Source organism: Mastacembelus armatus, chromosome 6 (assembly GCF_900324485.2).
Source record: "Mastacembelus armatus chromosome 6, fMasArm1.2, whole genome shotgun sequence".
Lineage (NCBI taxonomy): Eukaryota > Metazoa > Chordata > Actinopteri > Synbranchiformes > Mastacembelidae > Mastacembelus > Mastacembelus armatus.
The window spans coordinates 5,389,093-5,413,372 of NC_046638.1; the positions used below are offsets into that span (position 1 = coordinate 5,389,093).

The 24,280-nt window shown below is 39.0% G+C and overlaps 1 protein-coding gene across 9 annotated transcripts; it reads right to left on the minus strand.

Annotated features, from left to right (window-relative positions):
- Positions 1-378: 378 nt before the first annotated feature.
- On the minus strand, positions 379-24,280 carry ankrd26 (ankyrin repeat domain containing 26). 9 transcript variants are annotated; one of them, XM_026312156.2, is made up of 47 exons: positions 24,266-24,280; positions 23,875-23,981; positions 23,514-23,589; positions 22,906-23,194; positions 22,030-22,144; positions 21,754-21,927; positions 21,392-21,498; positions 21,158-21,295; positions 20,758-20,918; positions 20,315-20,351; positions 20,156-20,225; positions 20,025-20,076; positions 19,741-19,931; positions 17,066-17,243; positions 16,609-16,670; positions 16,426-16,525; positions 16,087-16,191; positions 15,600-15,646; positions 15,452-15,521; positions 15,300-15,344; positions 14,576-14,587; positions 14,114-14,380; positions 13,904-13,999; positions 13,753-13,817; positions 13,008-13,490; positions 12,276-12,451; positions 11,853-12,068; positions 11,257-11,287; positions 11,017-11,158; positions 10,703-10,916; positions 10,430-10,613; positions 10,023-10,169; positions 9,402-9,864; positions 8,481-8,986; positions 8,177-8,329; positions 7,870-8,045; positions 7,580-7,673; positions 7,384-7,410; positions 6,912-6,989; positions 6,293-6,427; positions 6,073-6,185; positions 5,612-5,759; positions 5,214-5,534; positions 4,779-5,014; positions 4,395-4,638; positions 2,385-2,430; positions 380-2,262 (listed from the first exon to the last, which is right to left on the minus strand). In XM_026312156.2, the coding sequence occupies exons 4-47, from the start codon at positions 23,103-23,105 to the stop codon at positions 2,132-2,134; spliced, it is 6,756 nt and encodes a 2,251-aa protein (XP_026167941.1). In that variant the 5' UTR covers positions 23,106-23,194; positions 23,514-23,589; positions 23,875-23,981; positions 24,266-24,280; the 3' UTR covers positions 380-2,131. The 9 variants fall into 9 exon arrangements, 8 of the variants coding, with proteins under 8 accessions (XP_026167947.1, XP_026167941.1, XP_026167940.1 ...); XR_003295985.1 differs by lacking the exon at positions 24,266-24,280 and adding an exon at positions 3,882-3,939 and having other exon boundaries at positions 2,211-2,262; positions 23,514-24,252; XM_026312155.2 differs by lacking the exons at positions 23,514-23,589; positions 24,266-24,280 and having other exon boundaries at positions 23,875-24,252.

Consider the following 24,280-nt stretch of genomic DNA (forward strand, 5'->3'; position numbering starts at 1 on the left):
ACAAGACTGGGCATCACAGATGGAGAATGACCCAGTGAGGAGTGGTTTGTTTTAAAGAGCTTGCTTTTCAAAAACAAACCCTTTTTATTCACAATCTATTTGTATTCTCGCCTGCCTCCAAAGCTTTATGACAATGGTCGTAACCTCCTCAATCAAAACAAGGTTTATGTGTAGTGTATGAAGTGGCATCTATTGAAAAAAGGGGAAATAATAACACGTAACAGTCAGTCTGTCAGATGTGCCCATCTACTGTAAAGGAAACAAAAATAAATGTAACCAGATTTGAATATCTAACATTTGAGGCTGATGCAGAGATGACGGATCAAAGGGAAGAGAGACACACCAGAGGGGGACAATCATAAACACATTGTCTCATTTTAATAAGTGGGGGGAATGATTTCTAAACCAGCACATACTATCAAGTTTCATGTGTTTGAAAGGATGAGAAGAGGAGGCGTACAGTGAAGAACATCAAAACACAGTTAATGACGAGTAAGTTAAAAATGGGTGTGCATGAAATACTGATGGCCATTATGCTGAATATAAGATACCAGGAAACTAAAGCAAATTTTTCAGGAAATAACTGCAGAGAAAGGAGTGATTGAGATATAACACAGCTCTAATTATATACTCACGCTCAACAAGAAATCTGTTGACAGCTCAGTTTTATTAAGTAAATACTGTACAAAACTAACTTCACGCATATACCCAAAATTATTAAATCTGCATGTTACATTTTAACACAGCAGCATTTATAGTATTGATGCTTTATGGCAGGGCTACTATGGAAATAAATTACAGTATATTAACTTTTACTGTTGCTTTCCAATGACAGGCGTCAGTTTTATGGATGTTAGTTTTACACACTATTTAGATACAGGCACGTGCAACATTTGATGCCAGCAAACAATAGAGGTAATTAGGAGCCAGTTGTAGTAGCGTATGGTCAAACTTAACCTTGTTATAATGCAAGTTTTCACTAAGTCAAGATATATGCCTTACTAAATTAATTTGGATGCACCATACAAATTAGTTCTTACATAGAGATTGTTGAGAAATATTTACACCTTGTAATTTCCAGGTGTACCTGTTGCAACTGTAGCTACTAACAAAAAACAATGCTCCGAATCAAAAGACACAACACAGAATACATCTCACCTGCCACTTGACTAAAACATTGAATAATGATGTAAACTGGAAAGATTGTAAAATAGTGTTCACCAAAATAACATAACATACCACAACCTACAAAATGTTTGCCACTAATGTCGGATTGTTACCAGTCAGTATGCAAACATCAATAGTGCACTCAGGAATTCTGGATTTTCTATAGTTTTATTTAGTATTTTAGAGTCTTCTTTAATGTACAGGTCTTATAAATGTTTTCCTATATGTATTATTACAGCAAAAAACAAAAAAAAAAAGAAAGTGTTTCACTTTTGACGGCCCTAAACACAAGACAACTCAAATGGCAGTTGTGCAAATGCAGTAACCCTGTTTCTGTAGCTAGAGGTTCCAGCCTGTCTTATTCAAGTATATAATGTTTATTAAGGAAAACAACGAATAAATAAAATAATCGGAAATGCAAGATTCCAATCAGTCTAATAAAGTAAGATCAAGATAGACACTCCACCATTTGATGGCACGTACCATATGTATTATGTTGGCAAAACTTACTATTGATTGATATATCAAATTCTTATAAATTCTAATCTAGCAACACCAATATTCACCAGTGCAGAGAAAACGAAGGACAATTACCATTACCATTCATTTCCTCTGTGCTGGTGAACATATATGTATGTATTGTCCAGACAGAGGCAAAACAATTAGTTTTGAACAGAATTAGTCACAAAGAACAAATACACATTATCTTTAATTTTACCCATCAATAATGCAATATATAGAGTCGTGCTCTTTTCTCCTGAGTGGATAAGTGCAATGTGCATCATGTTTGCTTTCTTTCATAAATGAGAATAAAGTTAAAAAGTAAGTTAATACATACAAAGTTGAATTCTTGGTGTTATATGACTGGGCAGTGGCTTTGATCTTAATTTCAATGTAATCAGTACTGTTTTGAATTGCTCTAATGCCGGAAATTTATTTAATTTTGAGGATGTACACTGTTTTGTCAGATCATATTGTTCTTCTTTAGTACCTCCAAGTATTGCTGCGTCGCCCTGCTGACTGGGTCCAGCTCCACTCTTGAGGCAGAGCCAACCGGGGACATTCGGGCAGAGGCAATGTCCAGCTCTGCTGTGGCTGAGGACCAGAGAGAGACCACATCATTAGGCAGCACAGTACATATCATACACTGCTACTACATATTGCACAAATTTCATTAAAGACAGGTAGATTTGTGTTTCCAGCTGCAGTGCACTCACCGTTGTTTAATTCCTTTGATATGTTTCTATCCAACTCACTCTGCATCTGAAAAAAGGGAATGGCTGCCATTAGATTTATTTTATCAGTAAATATCAACTAATACCATCTGTAAAAGAATATAACCCCAGAAACAAACACTTCATCATTTAACAAACAAACAATCATTAAAAAGGATAAAAGGATGATATTTAACCACCAAACACAACATTATATCAAATAGTGGCACATTTAATGACATAGAATTGAACAGTGGAAGGAAACACTGCAAGAATATCAGAACTATTATACCAAAGACAGCAGGACATGCCAAGCATGCAAGCTCTGCTTTAGTGTAGCATTTCTGCAGGCTTTCTGAAAAAATCTAAAACATCCAGTTTCTATGGTCAGATGTTGGTCTACAAATGATAAAACGTCTGTACTAGTAACCTGTGCTCTTTGGCAAACATCTGATTTAAGGAAAAATAACTCATGGCTCATGTAACACCACAATGCATGTAACACACAAACTTTCCCCCCTCAAACAAGACTCTCACCTGTTTTTATTGTAGGCAGGGGTAAGGCAGGAATACTTTGATTGTCAGTGTTGGTTTCATGTGTAGGTTTAACATGCTACTTTAATATGCATGTTTAGTCTTCTAGGTCTGCTACATCTCTAATGTTTTTCATTACACAAACAATTATCAAATTATATTGTAAATAATTATTTGACCTCTGTAGATGTTGAATATGCTTGTGATGGAGGGATGTATGTTTGAACAAACCTGAATTGACTTTTAGATTAAATATGTGAGTGTGGGGCATATTTGATACAACTTAAGGTGCTTAACCTCACTGCTAAATATGAGTTTATAATAGACAAATGAACAAAGTACAGTTTACAGTAAACTGTCACATAACTTCTATTCTACCACTCAACTTCAGAGCATGGAGAAAGTCAACTCAAAGCAGAGATTCTAACAGGAGGACTTGAGATTTCAGCTGACAGTCAGTTATGCAACTAAATGACCATACAATGCAAAACCCAGGGTTCATGCACATCTCAATGTCATTTCTGTTGTCTTTGGTGTAAGTTTTAATTTTTCAGACTCATTTTTGTGGGTTTTGTAAGGATGATCAAATTCTATGTCACTTTTGACAATTTGTTACTTCAATTATATAACTGTGGGAGTAGTAAGTAGCCCACTGATGTACGGGGATAATAGAGATCTTGTTTCCACTTTCAGGAAATCACTGTGATATAAATTTGACTTTCTAATTAACCATTTTAAAAATAAACCCATTCCCACTGCAATCTTTGGAAAGCTTAGTAGAAATAAATATTTTCACCAAACTTGCTGACCAACCCCAAAAACATTTACATTCTACAGCAACTGGAGTCTTCACTGTATGAACCCTTAAAATCATGCTGTGCATGTCAGGAATCATAAACAAAGGCCCACCAGCAAGATGAAGGGAAAAGCAGCCAATCAAACACTGAGCTCAACACGTCTACACACCTGGTTATGAATCTGGCTGAAGAGAGGATAGATGAGAGACAGACTTTTGAGCTAGAAGCTAAAAGAGTAAGAAATAGAAGACAGATTAGAAGTAATGTCCCACCACCACACACACTAGAGACAGAGTGAAGAAGTGGAGGGTGCAGGTGGTAGGAAAGAAAAAAGGGTGAGAAATAGAAAGAAATTATTTTAGTTTTAGAAGTGTTCTTCTAGAAGGAAGACAGGTGTTAAGTGTATTTAGACAACCAATACATCAATTTCTTTAAGTGTGTTTTCCCACAATATGAAATATTTAGTGCATAATGTCTCAAAACCCATGAACCTGTAATAATGACAGCCAACACAGTTTCTTGTATATGTATAAAAATGCCAGCAGCCACACATTAACAATGCTTACAACCATGATGCTATGGGAACGAAAATGGCTCAAATTAAATGAACTTCTCTACATGAAGAATCTTCCTCTGTAATATCCAAGAGTGAATGAGTGTGTCAATGAATGACTGTACAGACCTTGGCTAGATAGTCCTCTACCCTGCTGTTTTGTCCTTCAGCCACAGGGCTGAGGAGGGACAATCCCAGGCCAAAGCTTCTGTTTAGCGGCCCCAGTGTAGCCCCATAATTTTGTGGTGAGCCCAACGTGCCAGCGTCCAACAAGGACCCTCCAAGGCTACCATTTGCGATGTTGCTGGTGATAAGAGACCTGCTTCGCTCATTGAGCAATTTGGAATTGGCATCTGTGAGCCGACTGTTGGCCCTGTGGACAGTAAACAGCACATTACCACTGCCTGTCTAGATGACTTGTAAGACAATACCTTTAAATGAGGATAGTTTTTTTTTTTTCTTGTAAACACAAGACAAAGCAATGATTTTGGAGTGATTTGATGTGATTCTGACCTCTCTAGTTTGGCAGCCAGAGACTTGCGGAGGCGCAGCTCCTCAGTGTAGAGTTGCTGGAATCGCTCCAGCTCTGTGCGTGTGGAGTCTCTTTGGTTAAGGCTGTCCTGCTGGGTGGTGCGGGCTCGGCCCAGTTCTGCCTCCAGGTCCCGGATCTTCTGTTCCAGCTGTGAACGCAGGTTGGCCTCGTTGGCTGCTTTAATCTGATCTAGTGCTTCTTGGGATGCTGCCTGGGACTGTAAATGGAGACAATGACATTAAATCAGATTTAACTGTGTTTAAATACTCACAAACATAGCTACCGCAGCAATTATGTACTATACAGACACTGAATTAAAAACTGTTTATTTTGTAAGGTTTTGAAATGTATTTTCATGATTTCTAAAGTTTCTTCATTTCACATATCCAACAAAATTCATCCAGGAGAATTTTTACCTGCAGGAATAAGTTGACCTGCTCCAGTTTCTGTTGTATCTCCTGACGGGCCCTCTCCTCTGCATCACGGCGGCACTGCTCCACCTGGCTCTGCTCCATCTGAGCCACCTCCATTCGGCGTCTCAGGTCTAGAACCTCCTCTTCCAACTGCCTCTTGCTCCTCTCCAGCTGGTCGTTACTGTGACTTGAGCTCTTCAGGGAGGCTAGCTGATCCTTAAGCTCCCTGTTCACCTTTTCTACCTGACTGCAACGAGACTGTTCCTTATCTAGCTGCACCTGCAGATCATCTACCTGGTTACATAAGAAAGACAGAGGAATTGTCTGAAGCCAAGGTGTGACAACTCAGAAAGTGTGCATTATTTATACAGAAATAATAGGGTTTTATCAGAAAGACAAACCTTTTCTTTCATTCGTCCTACAGAACCCTCAGCTTGGATATATCTGCCGGGGTCCAGCCGTAGACTGCTCATTGGAGAGCCGAATTCCATTACACCAGCGTCCTGATCCCGCAATTTCTTCTTTGCAGTCTTCAATAGAGTACGCAGCCTTAAACACACATACATAAATACTGTAAATAAACAACAAATTAAGGTCAAACAGATGAGAAAGAAAAAAATCAGTCATAATTAAGTGAGCATACACTAGACAAACACAAGGACTAAAGGGATTTGGTACATTCAAAGTTAAAACAAACAAACAAAAAAAGGAAAAATACAGCCTTACACCAGATCTGTATACTGTTAAACCACAGTCACAAGGCCAGGAAAGACTGCAGTCTACTGGATCCTAGTTGTGTCTAAGTAGTAGGAAGAGGTACTGCCATAGGTGAGGAAGTTGCGAGGGGGAGTATAGGAGTCACCTGTACATTTCTTTTTGAAGTTCTGTGTTTCTTCTCATTTCTTGATCCAGCCGAGTGTCTATTGCCTTCCTCTGTTCTGCAATTTTCTTGGCTTTCTTCTTTTCTATTTCCATCTGGAACACAGGTAATGGGGTAGTTGCTCTTGGGACCCAAATAAATAAACTAAGGAAGGGTGGCTACTTAATTCATCATATATGATATTAGCATACACTATATTCACCTGAGTGCTCAGTTCTCCTTTCTCTTTTTCAAGCTCTGCCAGACGAAGTCCTAACTTAGAGCGGCCCTTCAGCTCCTCCTCCCACAAGGCCTGAGAGTCCTGTGCTGTGTGAGACAACATGCTTTGTTTTTGGACCTAAAAAAAAAAAAAAACCAGAAAGACAGAGACAAACATTTCACACTTAATGGACAAATTAGTGAATATTTACAAAAATGCCCCCCCCCTTAATCTTGGTACAATGATTAAAACTCTAAAATATGGTCCTTTTCAGAACTGGGTTTCAATGGTAGAAAGAATGATGGTAATGTGATTACTACTGACATGTAAACTTAATGAAAAAGAATTACTTGCTTGAGTAGCTTAAAAAACAGTTTATTCAAATCCCTCCATTCCCAAATATGGCTAGTTTTTGATTTTTTTTTGTATGTGTGTGAGTAATTTTATAAAAGCACATATTACAATGTCCAATTACAGTGTCAGAAACATTCCTCACCTGGCTATGTTTCACATTTGGATAGCTGCTCAAATATTTAGACAAAGATCAGAAACTGGATGAGATTATGAAATGGAAACCTAAGATGAAGGTTTTCTTACTGAGGAAACAAAATCTGCCACCAACCTCTCTACTGAGCTGGTCTTCCAAAGTCATCTTACTGCTTTGGAGGTTTGTGACCAATTCCTCCAAATGACCTCTAACCTACAGAAACAGGAAAAGCAGTTTAAAAAAAAAAGAAAAAACAAACTTATAATGTGGTTTTATTTGTGTTGCTAATGTATTTCTTGAGAGGACAGCTAAGAATAAAGAAAGTAGCATGCATCATGCAACCTGAAATTAAGAAAAAGACCCCAGGTGTCAAGCTTCAGTATAAGGAAAAGATATATTTTGATATAACCCAGACAAACCCACACTGACACAAAGTTACAACCTCCTACACATTCTTGATCTAGCTGTTTAATGCAAAAAGCCCACAAAGCCCAAGTGCGTTTTATTTTGTAAATACATACAATATGATTTTAGGATTTTTTTTAAATTTATGCTATTTTTGAAAAATCAGATAAACCCACACAGAAACTATATCTACAATACCAACCCCTCCTCCAGGTGAGCTGTCAGATAGCTGGAAAAAAGTGGATATCTTAAAATAGAATTATTAATACTAATGTAAATTCAGTACCACAAAATATTTATCCACCTACAGTATTACAACACTGAGATACTGTAATTTGCTTTTTATAGTCACAGAAAAGTAGATATGGCACACCCATCTTGTGTGTGCAGGCACTCACCATAGCAGCTTCCTGAGCGCCTTTCTGAAGTGCATCAATTCTGTTAGACTGTTGCTTTGCAGCAGCTTCAAGTCTGGCATTCTCTATCTCGAGCCTAATGTGAGATATTGACATTTACATACACACAACCATGCACTGTATATCAAAATGTATTTAGTGACAATATGATTATTTTTATGTTATGAAGTTGTCTTACTTTTTATAATTGATTGAACACGTGACATCTGACAAAACAAAATTATTTGATTTCTTTTTTTATCTCAATGTGTGTCGAATGTGTTTGTGAGTACCTTTGCACAGCTTCCTCCAGCTGTTTGATGGTGGTATCAGAGGCTGCTGAAGCGCACAGCACCTCCTGGAGTTTCTGAGCAGCAGTGGCAACGTCCTTTTCCTTTTCATCCAAACTGCTCTTTAGACTGCTAATACGTCTTTCAGCCTGCACATACTGATCTTCACTTTCCTCCAGCTACAAGAAGAAGACATTAAAAATCAGTAATAATGAGATCTATCTTTAGGGTTTAAAGTGTTTTCTTCATTATAAAGAATGAGAGACATGAGACCATGATGCCACAAGTGGGCACTGCTTCCTACTCTTACCTTTCCTTTGAGCCTGTCAATGTCTTTGAGGAGGCGAGTCTTCTCCTCCTCCAGGTCATTTCGATAGCGTGTGTTGACCTCCAGAGAGGCTTCGCTCATTGACAGCTTCTTGAGTGAGTCAGCTAGCTCCTGCTGCAGCTGCCTTAGACTAGTCTGTGCACAGACAGAATACAGAGGAAGCACGGGTGGGAAACATAAGAAAAGATTCTTAACTGGAACGTGGAAGGAAGGGCAAAAGTGGGCACAGAGGAAGAGAAGGAAGAAGACGAAGTAATCCTCTTACACTGCATAGTCTTGGTCTTACCTCTCTTTCGTTCTTCTCTTCCTCTAACTTGTAGATCTGATCTCGGAGATCTGCTGCCTTACTAGCAAGCTCCTTATTTCTCTCCTCCACTAGTTGGACCCGCTCTTCGCAGTCAGAACGCAGCTTAGACAGCATATCACTGAAGCGCTCTTGGGCATCTGTTACAGCACGCTCCTTTGCAACCCCTTTGTTTTGGGCCTCCTCTAGCTGTTGCCGTAATAACATGCCCTCGCTCTGGGCTTGGGCAAGCCGCTCCTGCGCAGCCTCTTGGCGAGCTCCGGCACGGCTGACAAGCTCCCTCTCTGTTTGCAGAGCTGTTTCTAGCTCTTTGACACGAGAAGCTGCCTGATCCTTCCCCCGCTGTAGGACCTCCAGCAATAAACTTTTCTCTGTCTGCTGCAGTGTGACCCGATGGACCTCATTCTCCATGCTGTTTGCACGAGCCTCTGCCTTGGCCAGTTTTTGCGACAGGCTGTTCACCGTTTCACGCTGACTGGTTAACTCCCCTGTGGAAATAAGTGCATTGGAGTTACAAAAAAGCTCCCAGTTAAGCAGGATGCAGAAATCGCCAAAGACAGAGTGGCTCCTCCAACAGTCATTCTGTGCCACCGTTAAAAGAGATAATTTTTCTTTAAAGTTACACGCCAAATCAATGAACATAGCTGACATGCATTTAAATATGTCTGTCAGTAGGAAGTGGGCAGCAGCTCTAAAGCCATTTTCACTTGATCTGCCCTTTAAACTAATATGTATAAAGGAAAGAAGAGCATTTTATAAATTAAACATAAGAATAGATAAACTGATATTTCAGGCTGGTATGACTGATAAATAACTTCCACGTATTACTTGCCTGGTTGGGATAACGGTGAGTTTTTACAATATTAAGGAATTGGAATGTCCAATCCAACGATTACTACTAACCTGTGAGTCTGTCTTTAAGACGCTGGTGTTCCTCTTTCTCCCGAAGAAGATTTTTCTCTGTGTCTGTCTTAGCTGCCAGGCAATACTCAGCCTCCTTTATGGCTCCAGCCAGGCGAGTGCGTGTGGACTCAACCTCTGCCTCCAATGTTTCGCGAGTCTGCCGCTCATTTTCCAGGCGGGTTGTTATTATAGCCAACTCAGACTTCAGTGTGGTCACCTGGCTATTGCAGTTGAAGACAGTTTGGGTCAAGGCTTCACTATTGAGCTTGAGATCTTGTCGAGCATCTTCCAGCTGTTCTTTAAGGGCTTCATTCTCCTCCATCATGTGGGTCTCTTTAAGACCGCTATTGGCCTGTGAACGCTCTAGATCCATCCTCAGGATGGTCAGCTGCTCCTGCAAGGTAACAGTCTGCTGGACCAGTTCCCTCTCCCTGTCACTGGCCTCAGTGAGCTGAGACAAGGCCTGGAAACATCATGAACAAACTGCCTTGAATGACACATCACATTGCATCACTCTTATTTTACAATTCCTAAAAATCAACGTGTTAACTTTTGTAAATGGGTACACACTGTTAGAATAAGATCTATCCCATAAACCAAAAAGATAAATATCAGAATTACCTCATTGCTTTTACTTTTATTTCTTTTGTTCTCCTCCTCAATCTCCTGCTGCTTACGGAGATGGCTGTTGAAGAGATTCTCCTGCAGGGTCCGTGCACTGCGCTCCTGAGCCAACAGCCTCTGGGTCTCACTGTGATCCTCTTCAAGCTGGGTGGTAAATGAAGTCTGTAATTCACTCTTATAATTCCATTCACACTAAGCAAGTCCACAAGCAAACTACTGATAAAATACTCAAAAATATTTCATTTTGTTACCATAAAGACTGTTGCTGACCTCTTTTATTATTTATCACTTTCCCCGCAAGATTACCTGAATTTCCCCTTGGGGATTAATAAAATTTATATTGTTACATTAGCCAACATCAGTACAATAAAAAAGCATAACAAATCAAGCTTAAGAGGATGTACCTGTTTCATATTGTTGACCAGTGTTCTCATCTCCAGCTCCAGGTTCCTGAGGGTGAGCTCGACCTTCTGTCTCTCCTGAACCTCTAATTGATGTAGCTCCTCTGTTCTTCTCAGCTTATCTCTGGTGGTGTTGTACATCATGGTGGCATTGCGGCGATTTTCCTGCTCCTGCTTCAGCTGAAATCTAGGGAATCACATAAGATGTGATGCACAAAAATGAAAAGAGAGCTAGGCCATATAAAAAATGGCTACAGTATAGGAAGAAGTTCTCACTTCAGATTTGTGACTTCAGTCTGCAACTCCAACTGATTGCGCTCTAAGGCAGACTTAACATCTTTAACTTCCTCCAGAGAGTTCTTTAACTCTGCCTGCTCCATTTCCAGCTGGTTTGCCTTGTCCACCAGGTACCCATGCCGACTCCTTGCCTTTTGGATGGAGCGCTCATATTCATGGAAAATGTTCTGCAGTTTCACCATACTTCTTGAGTCTTGAGATATAATGTGGTAAAGTTACCACTTAATGAGCATAGTTGTATACCAGCTTTGAAAGGCAGATGATGTACACATATATTGCAGCTTATTTGGTACCTAGAGTGCCTACGTCCAGCTTCTGAATGAGGAGGGATGCATGCCGATAACCTGAAGTTGGAGAGTCAATGTCCTCTGTGGCTGTGTCTGATGACTGCGTAAATTCATCAAAGTCATCTGCCATTTCCACTTCTTCAGGATTCTGAATACAAGAACAGTCTTAATATCATTCAGTTTCTCATTCTGCATTGTGTAAACTAGCTTAAATCCATGGAATAATTTAGAGAATTTGTTCTTTACCTCGTTTTTCTGATGCTCACTGGTTGACAACCTGAGCCCAACAAAAGCAGAGAAGTCAAACAAGGGTTATTTGTTACAGTTGTTCATGTTCTCTCGTTATTAGAGCTGCTTCAAAGAGGTGTTGAAGTGTGATGGTATCGATCAATATACTACTACATTTTTGGAAATTCAGGTTTGTCCTGCAATTATGCAGGAGGGAATAATTAAAATAAAGATTATATTTTGATCACCACCCAACACAGTAAAGGTTTGTTTAGACTGAACACAAAGTGAATTTCCACCCAATCGTATTCATGCCTATTTGACAGCTGGAGCATTTTCAAAGTTTGAAATGGATCAGAAATTACTAGTGTTCTTATAGCATTCCAGCAACTTCAGCGGTTTTTCTTACTGTCCTTGTGTGTCTCTTCTTTTTCTTCTCTATGTCCATAAGAAAATTACTCCTCTTACTTCTAGAGTAGGGGTGACCATTCTTCATTTATTAAGTACACAGTCATGCTGTCTGTAGAATTTGCATTCACTTTGCATTCAGTTTCAACACACTTACTTACAGGTTAGTGAAACCAATATCCAAAAGTGGCATACTGCATATATACCTTCCTTCATTGTCCGACACTTCACTTAATGTGCTATCATCAAACACAGAAAGAGGATCTCCATTAACATGAGTGTTGGTCTGAGGGGCTCTGCCGTGCTGGGCCCCTCTGACCAGCTCCAGCTGTAAGGTCTCGTCTACAGCTATTCCCTCTTGTTTGTTGCTATTGTAGGTCTGCCGGAGTGGGAGATGCAATTGCACTGGTGGCCCGTTAGGTCTATGGAGAGCAATAAACCTGACAGTCAATAAAATGTGAAATCTATACTTTTGGGTCTTTGGAGGCATTGCTGAGGAAATTAAATGAACTCAATAAAAGAAAATTTAGATTGGGCTCCTTGTGTCAAAGGTTTGACTGACAAATACATTTATCAAAAAGAGTGTTATAAAATGATTTAGAGGACAAATCAAGCAAAATAATCAATACCTCTTGGTAGCTGCAGGCTGCTGCTCCTGGTGAATTCCTCCACCTTGACTTGTTAGGCAACCTAATCTGGTTTCAGATTTCTTAGTACCCACTTTTTCCACTGTTGTTCCATCAGTATCCCACAAAGCACTGGATCTTTGCATTTCTGCTGCAGTCTTTCCTATCTCTTTGCCAACCTAAAACAAGTGTACATATTTGGTAAATGGACTAGAGAGCTTCATCTTAAATGAAACGGGTGAGGGTCAGCCTTTTAAGATGCATGTCAGATCAGCTACATTGTCATACATAATTTAGCATTACCCTTCCTTTCTGAGATCTAACACCTAAGTGTGGTTACTCTATTCGACATGGTATTTTTCAGTTAGGTACAATGACGCACAATTCTGTGCATGACGATGCATGTTGTGCCATTCACAATAACTGAACAGAGGAAATACATTTTGGACAGCCGGATATGAATGGTAAACATGCAAAATCTCAAAGACATCATGCATTCACAGAAAACTTAAATCTAATGTAAGGAAAGTGGAATTCAAAGATTACATGCAAGTTCAACATAAACTCAAAATTACAGTATTACTCATTCATAAAAAGTGATCTGTGATGTAAACTAGAATACAGAATACTTTTTATGAAAGCAAGTTGTGGTGCAGGAGAACTGTTCTCCTCCAGAGCAGTGTGTGGATCTGGCTCCTGGTGAATGCTGCTCCCACTAGCTGGGGGTTGACCAACCTGCATCCTGTCTTCACACAGCGAGTTGTCAACTGACTCTGCCACAGAGTCTTCTAGTCCAGACTCCCTCTGTTCAGGTATGGTGAGAAGGACAGTACTCTTTGCTCTGGCTGTGGGGCGCATGAAAATTTCCCCATCTTCATCACTTGATTGTTCTTCTGCAGAAGCAGATTCACTCATGGCCTGCTTTTCTTCTGTGATGTCTTCTGTATGTTTTGTTGATTTAACCAGTTCTCCAAACTTCTCTCTTAATTCCTCAGCAACATTCCTGAAAGTGGATTTTACCTCCTTTTTCTCCACCTCTACCCAGAGCTTCTCATAACGTTTTTCCCATTGGACATCATCAGATGCTTCACCTCTTTCTTCAGGATCGCACTGGTCTCTAAAGTCATTATCCTTTTCTTCATGGTCAAACCCCACATAGCCAGATGGGCATGACTTATTTAGATCCGACTCATATTTATCTACTGCATCATATCCCTCCTTTAATGGCATGATTGGACAAGAAAAACAGGAAAGACAAGACAAAATGCTAAAACAGATTTTTAAAAAACATTAAAATAACATTAAACAAATGTGATTGTATCATTACATACTCACTTTCCTAATTGTGGCTAGCAATGTTTACATGACTTGGTGAATTTTAGTTTTTCTTGTGACTGGTAAATTATGAGTGATGTTTTCTGTCTTAGCCCAAAATTGGTTAAGATTGTGGTAGTGATTTCAGCATCTGGCTATTGCTCACCTTTTGTTGCTGCTTGTCAGACTCTGTATTTGTTTTACTATCGCTTGCCAGGAGGTCAGGAGAACCTAAGAAGGAGACAGAAAGACATTATCTAGAGCACAGGGTGTGTGCAAACAAAAAAAGCCTGCTGAAAAAGACCATGGATCCCCACCTTGTGTTAAAACTGCCTGAAGCTCAGTTAAGTTTTGACTGTCAATTTTGACTGCATTGCCAGACGCTAGTAAATTGTCTGGTTCCCAATCAGTTTCTGAATGAGAGCAAACAAAGAGAGCATTAAGAAAATATTTGTTTCTGTTATTTGAATAATGTAACAATGCAATAAAATGTAAATGAGAACCTGAGTGGTCTTATTACACTTTACCTTCTTCACTCTCTGGTTTCTGAAGCATCGTCTTTCTTGCTCGAGGTTGGGGATGGGGCGCAAGTTGAGAGGATGCGGTGTGAAGTCTGTTGTCAGAGTTGACTCTTCTCTGAGGTGTCATGGGTGCAGCTGGAGTAATGTCTTCAACCTGCAGTTTAACAGAGGGACTGGAGTTTTCTGGGAACTCCTCCAGTCCAGGGGAGTTCATTCTGTGGCCAGGCAGGGTCATTTTACTGGTACTGCTGGCTGAGTCCCAGTCTGATGCATCTGTGCAAATAAATGAACAAAATTTTATATACATATATGTTTGTGAGGGTAGAAGGCCAGTTTGCAGTGGGGTAACCACTTGGCTATTATGTTGTTATAATCTATCAAACTGGGGTCTAAAAGCAGGAACTACAGATAGACTAGTGCATACAATTCAGCTTATCTAAGCCGCTAGTTTAACTAGTGTTAACTAACCTGGTTTTTGAGCTTCAAAAAGTGCAATGACAGACAACACAAAAATGTAGACAGTTAGTGTTATAAGCACATATACCACTTTAATCAAAAAAGCTCACAAAAGAAGGAAGGTCCTTGAAAGTGAAGGTTTCATAGTGTAAATATTGCATGTTACCGTGCAGTTATCAGGCAAGTCACAATTTATTTAATTTTATTTTGAATTCAAAAACTAACAGTTTGCATTTCAAGGTTTAACAGTGGCAAACCAATAGGTAAAAAAACAAACACTTATTTGAATATTTACACTATGAAAAAAAGTAGAATAAATATAACCTGTCCAGCCAGACTAACTTTTCTGTTGAGATCGATTTCCAGGGGGCGGGCAAATGACCGCAAAATAAACCAATCAGAGAAACGAAGGATATGACGCAAGCAAAGCAAGCTAGTTGTCGTTTTTGCTGTAGAAACGTGAGAACACATGGTGTTATCAGTTCTGTGCATATTTTTGAAAGGCTTGGGACTGGCATTGAGAAACGTTACGAACGAGTCAAAGCGTATGTTCAAGGCTTTTTTTAAATTTATTGGACGAATGGAGCGTACAGTCCACTCCATTGCAGATAAACAGCTGTTGCGTTTTTGAGGCCAGAGGAAAAGATTCCCGATGGCATGTGGTCTAGACCCACATTCTTTCACTAAGAAAGGAGTAGGTCTGACTGGCCAGTCTGGAATTAATATGTTATCTTACCTTCAAGATCATCAACGTCACCCAAACCAAGTTCTTCCATTAAGTCTATTAAAGAGAAATAAATCATTAAGTTTAAAGACACAAAGCCTTGCTTCATAGAATTTAACCAATATTTAGAATTATCACAATAATGTGGTGTACACTTCATGTACCTGTCTTCTGGTCACTATCCCCTTCAAGTTTATTCAAAACAGTAAGTGGTTCCCATTTGGCTTTCTCAGCCTAGCAGACAGGAAAACATTATCTGATTTCAATTTTAAATTTATTTTTATCTTCTATGCCATTCAGTTGCTTACCTACCTGTTTCTGTGCTGTATCATCTCCATTATCATCATTGTTGTTTCCATCTGCACAAGACATGTCTGTTATGCTTAAGACAACTCAATTAACTTCTTAAAAAATAAATAAATGAATGATTTAATAATTCTGATGACACAGGATGAGTTTGCCAGAAGTCTTTAGAAAGCATTCCCATGCAAATGAGCTCATGGTTGATGAATATAAACAGACTTTAGACAATCATTAGATTCCCTGCTTTAGTCCTATTGGGGTGCAACTTCAGTATCAGCCAAGAATGCCAAAAAGAGCCATAGTCACTTACTGACATTAAAACATATAGAAACAACCTGTGGCACTTTAAATCAAAATTTTAGTAAATGTAGGGCAGCATGCAAGATGCAGTAGTATAAGCTGCATGCATTCTCTTATGGTGATCATAAGGTGATGGTTAGACCTCTGATATGGTTAACATGCTGTTCCTCAGTTCTATGAGTCAAGACATTCATACCCTCTCCCTGGCTGCCTCTCGGCCTGCCTACACTCCTCCAAGGCTCTAGTACTGCCATCCTATTGCCTCTCTCCCCTCTTAAAAAAGAGGGAATATATAACAAGTCTACAAAAGAAATATAATATATTGTTGGAAAGGATGTTTTTATTAATGGCAACTATATTGCATTGCAAATTCTATGCCATATATAGAATCAAAACAGAAAGCTTGAATCATTACTTAAATGCACAAATCAATTCATTATGATTATGATTAAAGAAGGTTGCACTGTTTCTGCCGCATGAAATGGTGCCTGATATGATCTGACTGTTTAAAGAGGAGTAAATAAAACAGACTTACTTTCTTTAATCTCTTCTTCAACAGAGGACATCTCTTCATGATTCTGAGTATGCAAGCTCTGCTTCTCTTCATGTGACATATTGGGGTTTTCAGACTGGGACTTAAAGAGAAAATCAGACTGTGAGAACATTTCAGGCAAACATCTAATCTTAAATCATATTCCAAAATATGACCTTCGTGTACCTCAGAATCCCATGAATCCTGCTCTTCCTCTGCCTTCTCTAGACCCAGCTCAGACAGAAAATCTGTTCAATAGAGGGAGATTAATTAAGATGAAACATTTAACAAGCAAGATTTATTTTTCTTTTGGTCAGTGTTCAAAATGATACTACAAAATTTGGTAATGATAAAAATGCCTCCCAATCAGGTTTGATTGTAAGCACAATTGTACTGTTCACAAAATATAACATTGTTAAAACTTTAAATATGATTTAATAAGAACGATAACGTAAATAAGACAGTATTTTGTGTTGCTAAATGAAATAAGTTCTGCCATATTAGTTGTCAGTAAATTGTTCAAGGTAACCACAATAATTGAGGGGGTGGGCAGGATTGTGCTGTTGTGGAGCAACATTTTTGTGATGCACATGCAGCTGTCTGTAATCTATTTAACAGACCGTTTTTATGGTTCGTTAACTACCTCTTTGCTTATCTTTCGCGAGTACTGTCTCATGAACGGGCGAAGTGGCATCAAGACAGTCTCCACTTTCTTCAGGCTCATCATTTTCATCTGAAGCATCTGCTTCCTCCTCTTCCTCTTCATCATCTCTCCCCACCTCATTTTCATCACCAGTCTCATCTTCAGTGGAATCTTCTTTCTGTGCAAACAATAGTTATGACATAATGTCATTCTATGTGAAAGCATTATTACAAGGCATCTCTGATGAATATAAAACCACTAGGCAAATTGAGCATCTAAAAGAATGAGTGAAAAGGTGTTTACTGAGGACTCAGAGCAACCACACTATTCTACAAAAACTGCTACATTACAGCTAAAATCTACCAGTTTTCCTGTTTTACCTGAATGACATGCTCTCCAGTGATTCTGAGCTCTTGATTTGTCATCATTATGCTCTCAGCCTCATCAGGTGAGTCTAAATCAACATCATCAATGTCAGTCTGAGGTAACACTTCATCAGAAAATTTATTCCTGTTTGTATTATGATGTTGACCCACACTGACATCATCTTTATTGTGTGGGCTGGAAAAATCTTGATTTGGTTCTTCATCAAAATCATCTGATGATATGATGGCTCTTGTATTTTCAAGTGGAACAGATGTAGTTAATCTAGCCTTTTCTTTATCTGAATCATCTCCTACATCTGACACGTTGACGGTGTCACTTGCAAAACTGCATTGCTGCTTTTGGTCCTTGCTGTCAGAGTCCTCACTTGGCCCATCATCTTTGTTGGAATCGTCTTTCTTAAGACCCAACTGCTTTTTTTTTTTTTTTGCTATATACTCTGAAGACTCATCATTTCCATCAATAACAGAATGAGGAACCTCCTCCTCTTCATCAGTATCATTTTCTCCAGCTTCTTCCCATAACTTCTTGTCCATAGGTTTAGGAGTGAAGAGGTGTGTCCTCAAGGTGTCACCACAATCTCCAATGTCATTATTCCCGGTCTCTATTGCCTTCTGCTTTTCCGAATCACTTTCATCTTCATCATCCCAACAACTATGATCACATTTTTCATTTTCTGAGTCTAATTTTTCTTCCATTTGTGATGACTGATGAATTGATTCAACATCATTGCTATCGAGTACTGGGTTTCTGGTTGTGTTTTCATTCTCAGGTGCTAGTGACACTGTGGGGGAGGGATAATTTAACTCTTTCGCAATATTTTCTTTATCTGCTTCCAAAGAACCATTGAAACAATTTTGCTCTCCATTTTGGTTTGCTGTTACATTTGTCTTAGACAGTGGTGACACCACTTCAGCTTTGATCAAGGAGTCATTATCATTTTGGTCATTATTTTCAGAAGAGGAATCCCACTCTGATTCACTGACTGTTTCTTTCACTGGTCTGTTTTTCAAGTGCGGAGAGCTTGTTGAGAATAGTCCTAAAGATGATTTAGGTTCATCTATCATTTGCTTAGGTGAGACACATTTCAGAGATCGTACCAGTGGTGATGAAGAATCCCATGACACGCCTGGTTGGTTTTCATTTGGCTGGGATAATGTGCTTTTTGAATGCAGTGTTTCTGCTTCTGGCTGTAATTTAGATGCACAAACATCACTTTTTTGATCAAGAATCTCTTTGTTTACTTCATCTTCTTTGAGTAAGTCAGTGTCATTCTCTTCTAAAGAGGAGCCCCATGAGGACCTGCGTTTCTCTCCTTTGTTTGATTCAACATCATCTTCAGTATCAGAGGGACTGGCCATATTTTCTCCACAATCCTCAGACAACAAACGTTCTCGACTAGCAAGCTCTGTGTTGTGAAAAATGCCCTCTACTTCATTATCTTCTTCATCATCAGTGTCATTCAACACTGTATGACCATTGTTTTCTTTATTTCTGAAGGACTCATCATCGTCCTTTACAATTTGTGTCTCAAACTCAGGTGAGTTCCTGGCTGGTATGTGGCCTCCTGGTGAACCCGGGTGTGACATTATGTTTTGGTCTGATGACCGTATGTTTTCCTTCCCAAAGCTGTCATCATCATCCGAAAATTTGGATTCTACCCTAATGGCTGATACAATGCAATCATCCCCTACATTTAATGTTGGAATTGCATAATTTGCTATTCCACCTGGGTCAGTATTCTGAGTCTCTGTTTTGGCATCTTTCTCTGCAGCATCTATATTATCAGGACTGGATCCAGTGTCATAAGAGACGCCAGTACCAAGTATGTTCTCAGTATTAACACTGTCAATGATCTTCAGAGCACCAATAATAGAGGATTCCTGTATAACTTCACATTCAGTAGCTCTGATCTCAACAGAATCATCCAGCTTCTCACATTCATTCTCTTCTTCATCCTCTTCACCACTGTCATTTTCTCCACTTTCCTCATTGTCCTCCTCATCTTCAACCTCTTCCTCCTCTTCTTCCTCTTCGTCGTCATCCTCCTCCTCGTCATCATCATCTTCTTCATCATCATCATCATCCTCCTCCTCTTCTTCTTCTTCTTCTCCAACTTCTGCCTCTTCAGAGTCCTCTGCCTCTGGACTTCTCTGAGAATCTGGTCTTGATTTACTACTTGAAGGCTGCTCTGAGTACTCAGTTCCAATGGGTCCTTGTTTTAAACATTCACAGAAAGAAAAAGATGTCATAAAAAAGTGTTTGACAAATCTTCAACAGGACTATTTTACCTTTGTCTGGCTTGGAAGTGGGGTAAAGGCCATCTGGGATGCTTTGGAAATGAAGGAACTGGAAGAAGGATCTATTGGGTGATGAAGAGTTTTGCTGGATGGTAAAGCCTTTGGAAGGTATGGGATTCTCTGGACTCTATTCTCACTCTCTGGATCAGATTCTGTCAAGGATCTGTCAGGCAGGGCAGATGCTAAAGTACAGAAGGGTTTATAAGATTACTACCAAAAACCACAAACTATGGCGGCACACTAATAAGCAAATAAGGCTGAAGGATTCACAGTACCTTCTCCCCTTTTGGAAGCAATCATTTTCTTTAGGTTTACCTTCTGTGGTTTCTGAAATACAGCATATCAAATAAAGGTCAGAATAAAATATATAAAATACACTTTAGAAAAATAAAAACATAGCACTAACCTTTTCAATTAAAATAGATTCATCTTCATCTCCTGATGAAGGCCATTCACCCGCATCACTTTTTGAAAGTCTGAAGAGGGAGGAAGGAAGAGGTTTGAGCTTGTAAGTCAGTTCTGATTTTGCAATCAGAACAGATGACAAAAAGACAATTATACTCACCGACTTAGTGACTCTGACTGAGAATTTTCTTCAAAATCTGCAACAAAGGAGAGAAACATTTTTTTCAACTGATTAACAATTAATCTAATCTGAATCATTTTCACAACTAGATGTACATGTTAGGTTTTAATATTACAAGGAGTAAATAGCAAGATCAACATCTAAATGCTCAAAAGCAGAAAAAGCATGGTGCACAAAGTGCTAGAGTTTGTGATCTTCACTGGCAAGAAACTGCCAGCCTTTGACTGCTTTTGCTAACAAAGCTCATCTAAACAAGATAATACCTTCCCCTGCTTCATTTGCTCCATGCTCTAGATCCAGTCAAAAGGTATTGCATGAGGAATAAATGAAATAATCAGAGTCAATAATGAATAAATACAACTATAATAAAATCCTCACACTACCTTAATTCACTATTATAGAATGAAAAATTAGCTCCCTACCATCCTTGTCAGTTGCTGGGCCTCCCAAAGAGAAGCCTTTTGAACCATCTTGGGAAGGACTGGTCAGCAGTGTTTTTTGCTTCTTTTGGCTCAGAGCTTGATGAGATAGGGAGGGCCCATCGTTCCTCTGTGTACCATGCTCAATGATCAGGAGGGAACAACTATAAGAGGGCCAAGAGCCTTAAAATGTCATTGTGTCATAAAACTCAATATGCTGCTGTAATTTCAGGCATGTAAGCAATAAAGACATAAAAAAATACATTCCAAGTGAAACAAATATATCATAAAAACTGAAACGACTCATCTGTAGGTTCTGTTTCTCACTCACACGCCATAACTGCACAAGTTACAGATGAATTACCAATCTGGGAAAATAAGCACAAAGCTAATAACTGCTTACGGATGATGCCCATTCATCATTGCGTAGTCATCAGCTGAACGACCTTCAGAATCCTTTAGCGTTATATCTGCATCAAACCGCAAGAGCAGCCGTAACATACTGATTTGTCCATTGCCAGCAGCTATCATTAATGGGGACCTGCAGGTAAAATTCATAATGGCATGATCACCAAATATAAACACTGACGTCAGCAACATTAAACGTGCTACAAATGTGTGATGGTTTAGTATTAACCTTTGATCTAGGTTCATAAAATTCACATCAGCACCCTTTTTGAGGAGAAACTCAGCCATCTCAATATGGTCCTCACGAACTGCCACAGTCAAAGGTGTGAATCCCTCCTAAAAATTAGATCATAATCAAAATTATCATTCAAAAGACAGGTGTAATCAGAATAGCAATAGACTATCATACACTAAATATCATAAGTAGCAGAACCATTTTAATATTTTAACCAGACACACTTTTCATAGGAAGAAAGGCAATGGTGTGTCACTAAAAACATTAATAATGGTTCTGTTCTGGTGTTGAGCTCAAAATTATTTGTATCGTAAAATAAAGTTATCTACCATATGGTTGAAGAAAGACAGATTCACCTTATTTTGTGCATTGATGCCAGCACCATGCTCCAGCAGCAGGCCAGCAGTGGAGACGGATGGAATATTTGCTGCTAAATGTAGAGCTGTATTTCCATTGATATCCACTAGGTTAGGGTCAGCATGACTGTCCAACAGTGTGATCACACAGCGCTCATGCTGGCACTGCACCCCCTAATATAATGGAGAATATAAATGAATGTAGAACAAGGCCTAAAGTAAAATAGAAAACTTTTTTTTCCTCCTTTTTTTATTGAACACACTGTCCAGGATTACCTTCATTAAGGCGGATCTATTTTGATTGTCACATAGGTTAAGCTCAGCTTTGCTGTCAACGAGGAACTGCACCATCTCAACATGTCCACTGGCACAGGCAATATGAAGTGCAGTTCTACAAGAGTAAGAGAGAGATTTTCAAAAGCAATAATTCTTGTCCTCACTAAAACACTCCCATCCAAACAATAAAGTTCCATTACTTTATTTCAGAACCTGGCATACTATATCAAACATGGTTTCAAAATGTGTATGGCTTTACCTCTCGAACGGGCTGATAAAACTGGTTAACAAAAAAGGTCATCACTTCTGACACATTCAACCTCTGTTATTTTCCCTATTACAAGTAATTAATTAAAATGCCTATTACTCCACTTGCACCATCCAGTTACTTCTGGCATGCACAAATTTTTAATGGTAACTAGAGCCTACCCTGAAACATAAGTAGAAAAAACAGTAGGGTGATAACAATTGCAGTTTCTGTTATTAAACAAAAGAAAATACAACTGGCAACAGCATATTACTCAACTACTACTACTACTACTACTACTCTATTACTCTACTAAGGCTGCCACAATATTATTATATCTTTAGAATAGAAATACTATTTTTTAAAGTTACTATTATTATTATTACAGCAATAGAATTAAAACGATCTGCTATGTTCATCTGTAAGGGATTTTAGCATTTTTTAAAATCAAATAATCCATTACTTTGTCAAATGCAAACTTTAGCATACACTAAATTGGGTTTAAAGGGGTATAGACAAGAGTATAAAATATAAGAAAGATAAAGAGATTATAACATTTTATTAAACTTTTTAATTGGCCTGCATTAATAAGACAGAGAGCTATTAATCCAAAATTTGATTTCACTTACCTGTTCTCCTTGTCGCGTTGATTGATATCATTCTTTTTTGCAAGCTGCTTCAATTTTGCCAAATCCCCTACTGAGGCAGCCTTGTGGATCTTCCCTAAATCCTTTTCTCTCAGTTCATAGCCAACAGAAAGCACACTTCCGCTGTCAGGGGTGCCAGATGTGTGTTTCTTTTTCTTAGTAAAGCTGAATATCTTCTTCATTGTATTCACCAACACAACATTGCTTTTGCACCGTCACTACCTGCCACTGATCTGGTGCTGGAGAATCACGACTGGTGGCTCTCCCATTCCTAAAAATAAGACGTACAAAGCGGATTAGAAGCCTAAAAACCGTACGGATAGCAATGCAGTGTTGCTTAATAAAGATATAACGTTATCTACTATAAAACTGTTCCTGATACAGTGCTATGAAGTGACGCAACGTTAGTTTTGTATGAACTAAAACATGCGATTCATCTACCATATATGAAGAATTAACTAATTTGCATTACGCTGAGCCTCTAATTATTTCAATACAGCATTAGGTGAGGGTAAATGTCATACTGTCATACTAACTGCAACGTTTCAGCAAAAGCTAAGCTACATGTACCCTAATTTATTTAACCATACCTGAAATGTTACACCTGGACGTCCTCCACAAGTTGATCTTGATAGGTCTTGTTAGCTTTACACGAATAAAGCAATTCTGATGCACACAATGAAACATATGCTCACTATTTACCGCTACTCGGCGTTGTTTATATCTTAGCTAGCTAACTAACGTTAGCGTTGTAGCTTGTGGAACGTTACCATGACAACTGACTGTACAAATGGTAACACTGCCGTACCAAATATTAGCCACTTTGCTAATATAATACATGAAGCAAGCAGCAAACCAAAATACGTTGAATCTACTAAGTTACTGTGCCAAAAGAAAAATAACTCGACAGAATAAAGCTTATAGGGATTATCAGTTGCCTAGCAACATTACCTAGCTTCAGCTGGCCCCGTACTGCGCCTCCCACGTCGTCACAAATGAGGCAGACCGCCACATTTAAACCGAATTTGCAGCAGAGCCGAGTACAGCGGACATTGTCTCTATAGCGTCAAACAGAAAACTGTAATTTTAAAGAGCTGCTTCTGTTCAAAGATGCGCTGCTGCCCGTCCAACCGCTGTTAGCTACTGTACTGCTAATGCTAACTTGGGTGAAACAAAGTTAACACTGCTAACACAGTGTTAGTGAGCAAAAGCTAAAAATCAACTCTAGGACGGCAATTAAGTTACCAAGAACTATACCTTCAATACAAAGGAGATATGTAGCGTTACATGGATACCACCAGATTCTTAGTGCTAACTACATTACATCGATCCAAACACTAACCTGTTGATTGTCAGA

Coding starts and splice junctions, on each gene's coding strand:
- ankrd26 (XM_026312156.2), bottom strand. CDS start 23,105: ATGAAGAAGATATTCAGCTTTACTAAGAAAAAGAAACACACATCTGGC. Junction 14,000..14,113: donor GAAACCAGAGAGTGAAGAAG/GTAAAGTGTAAT, acceptor GCTCTCATTCAG/AAACTGATTGGGAACCAGAC. Junction 5,760..6,072: donor CTTCAAAAAGAAATGTACAG/GTGACTCCTATA, acceptor TGTGTGTTTAAG/GCTGCGTACTCTATTGAAGA.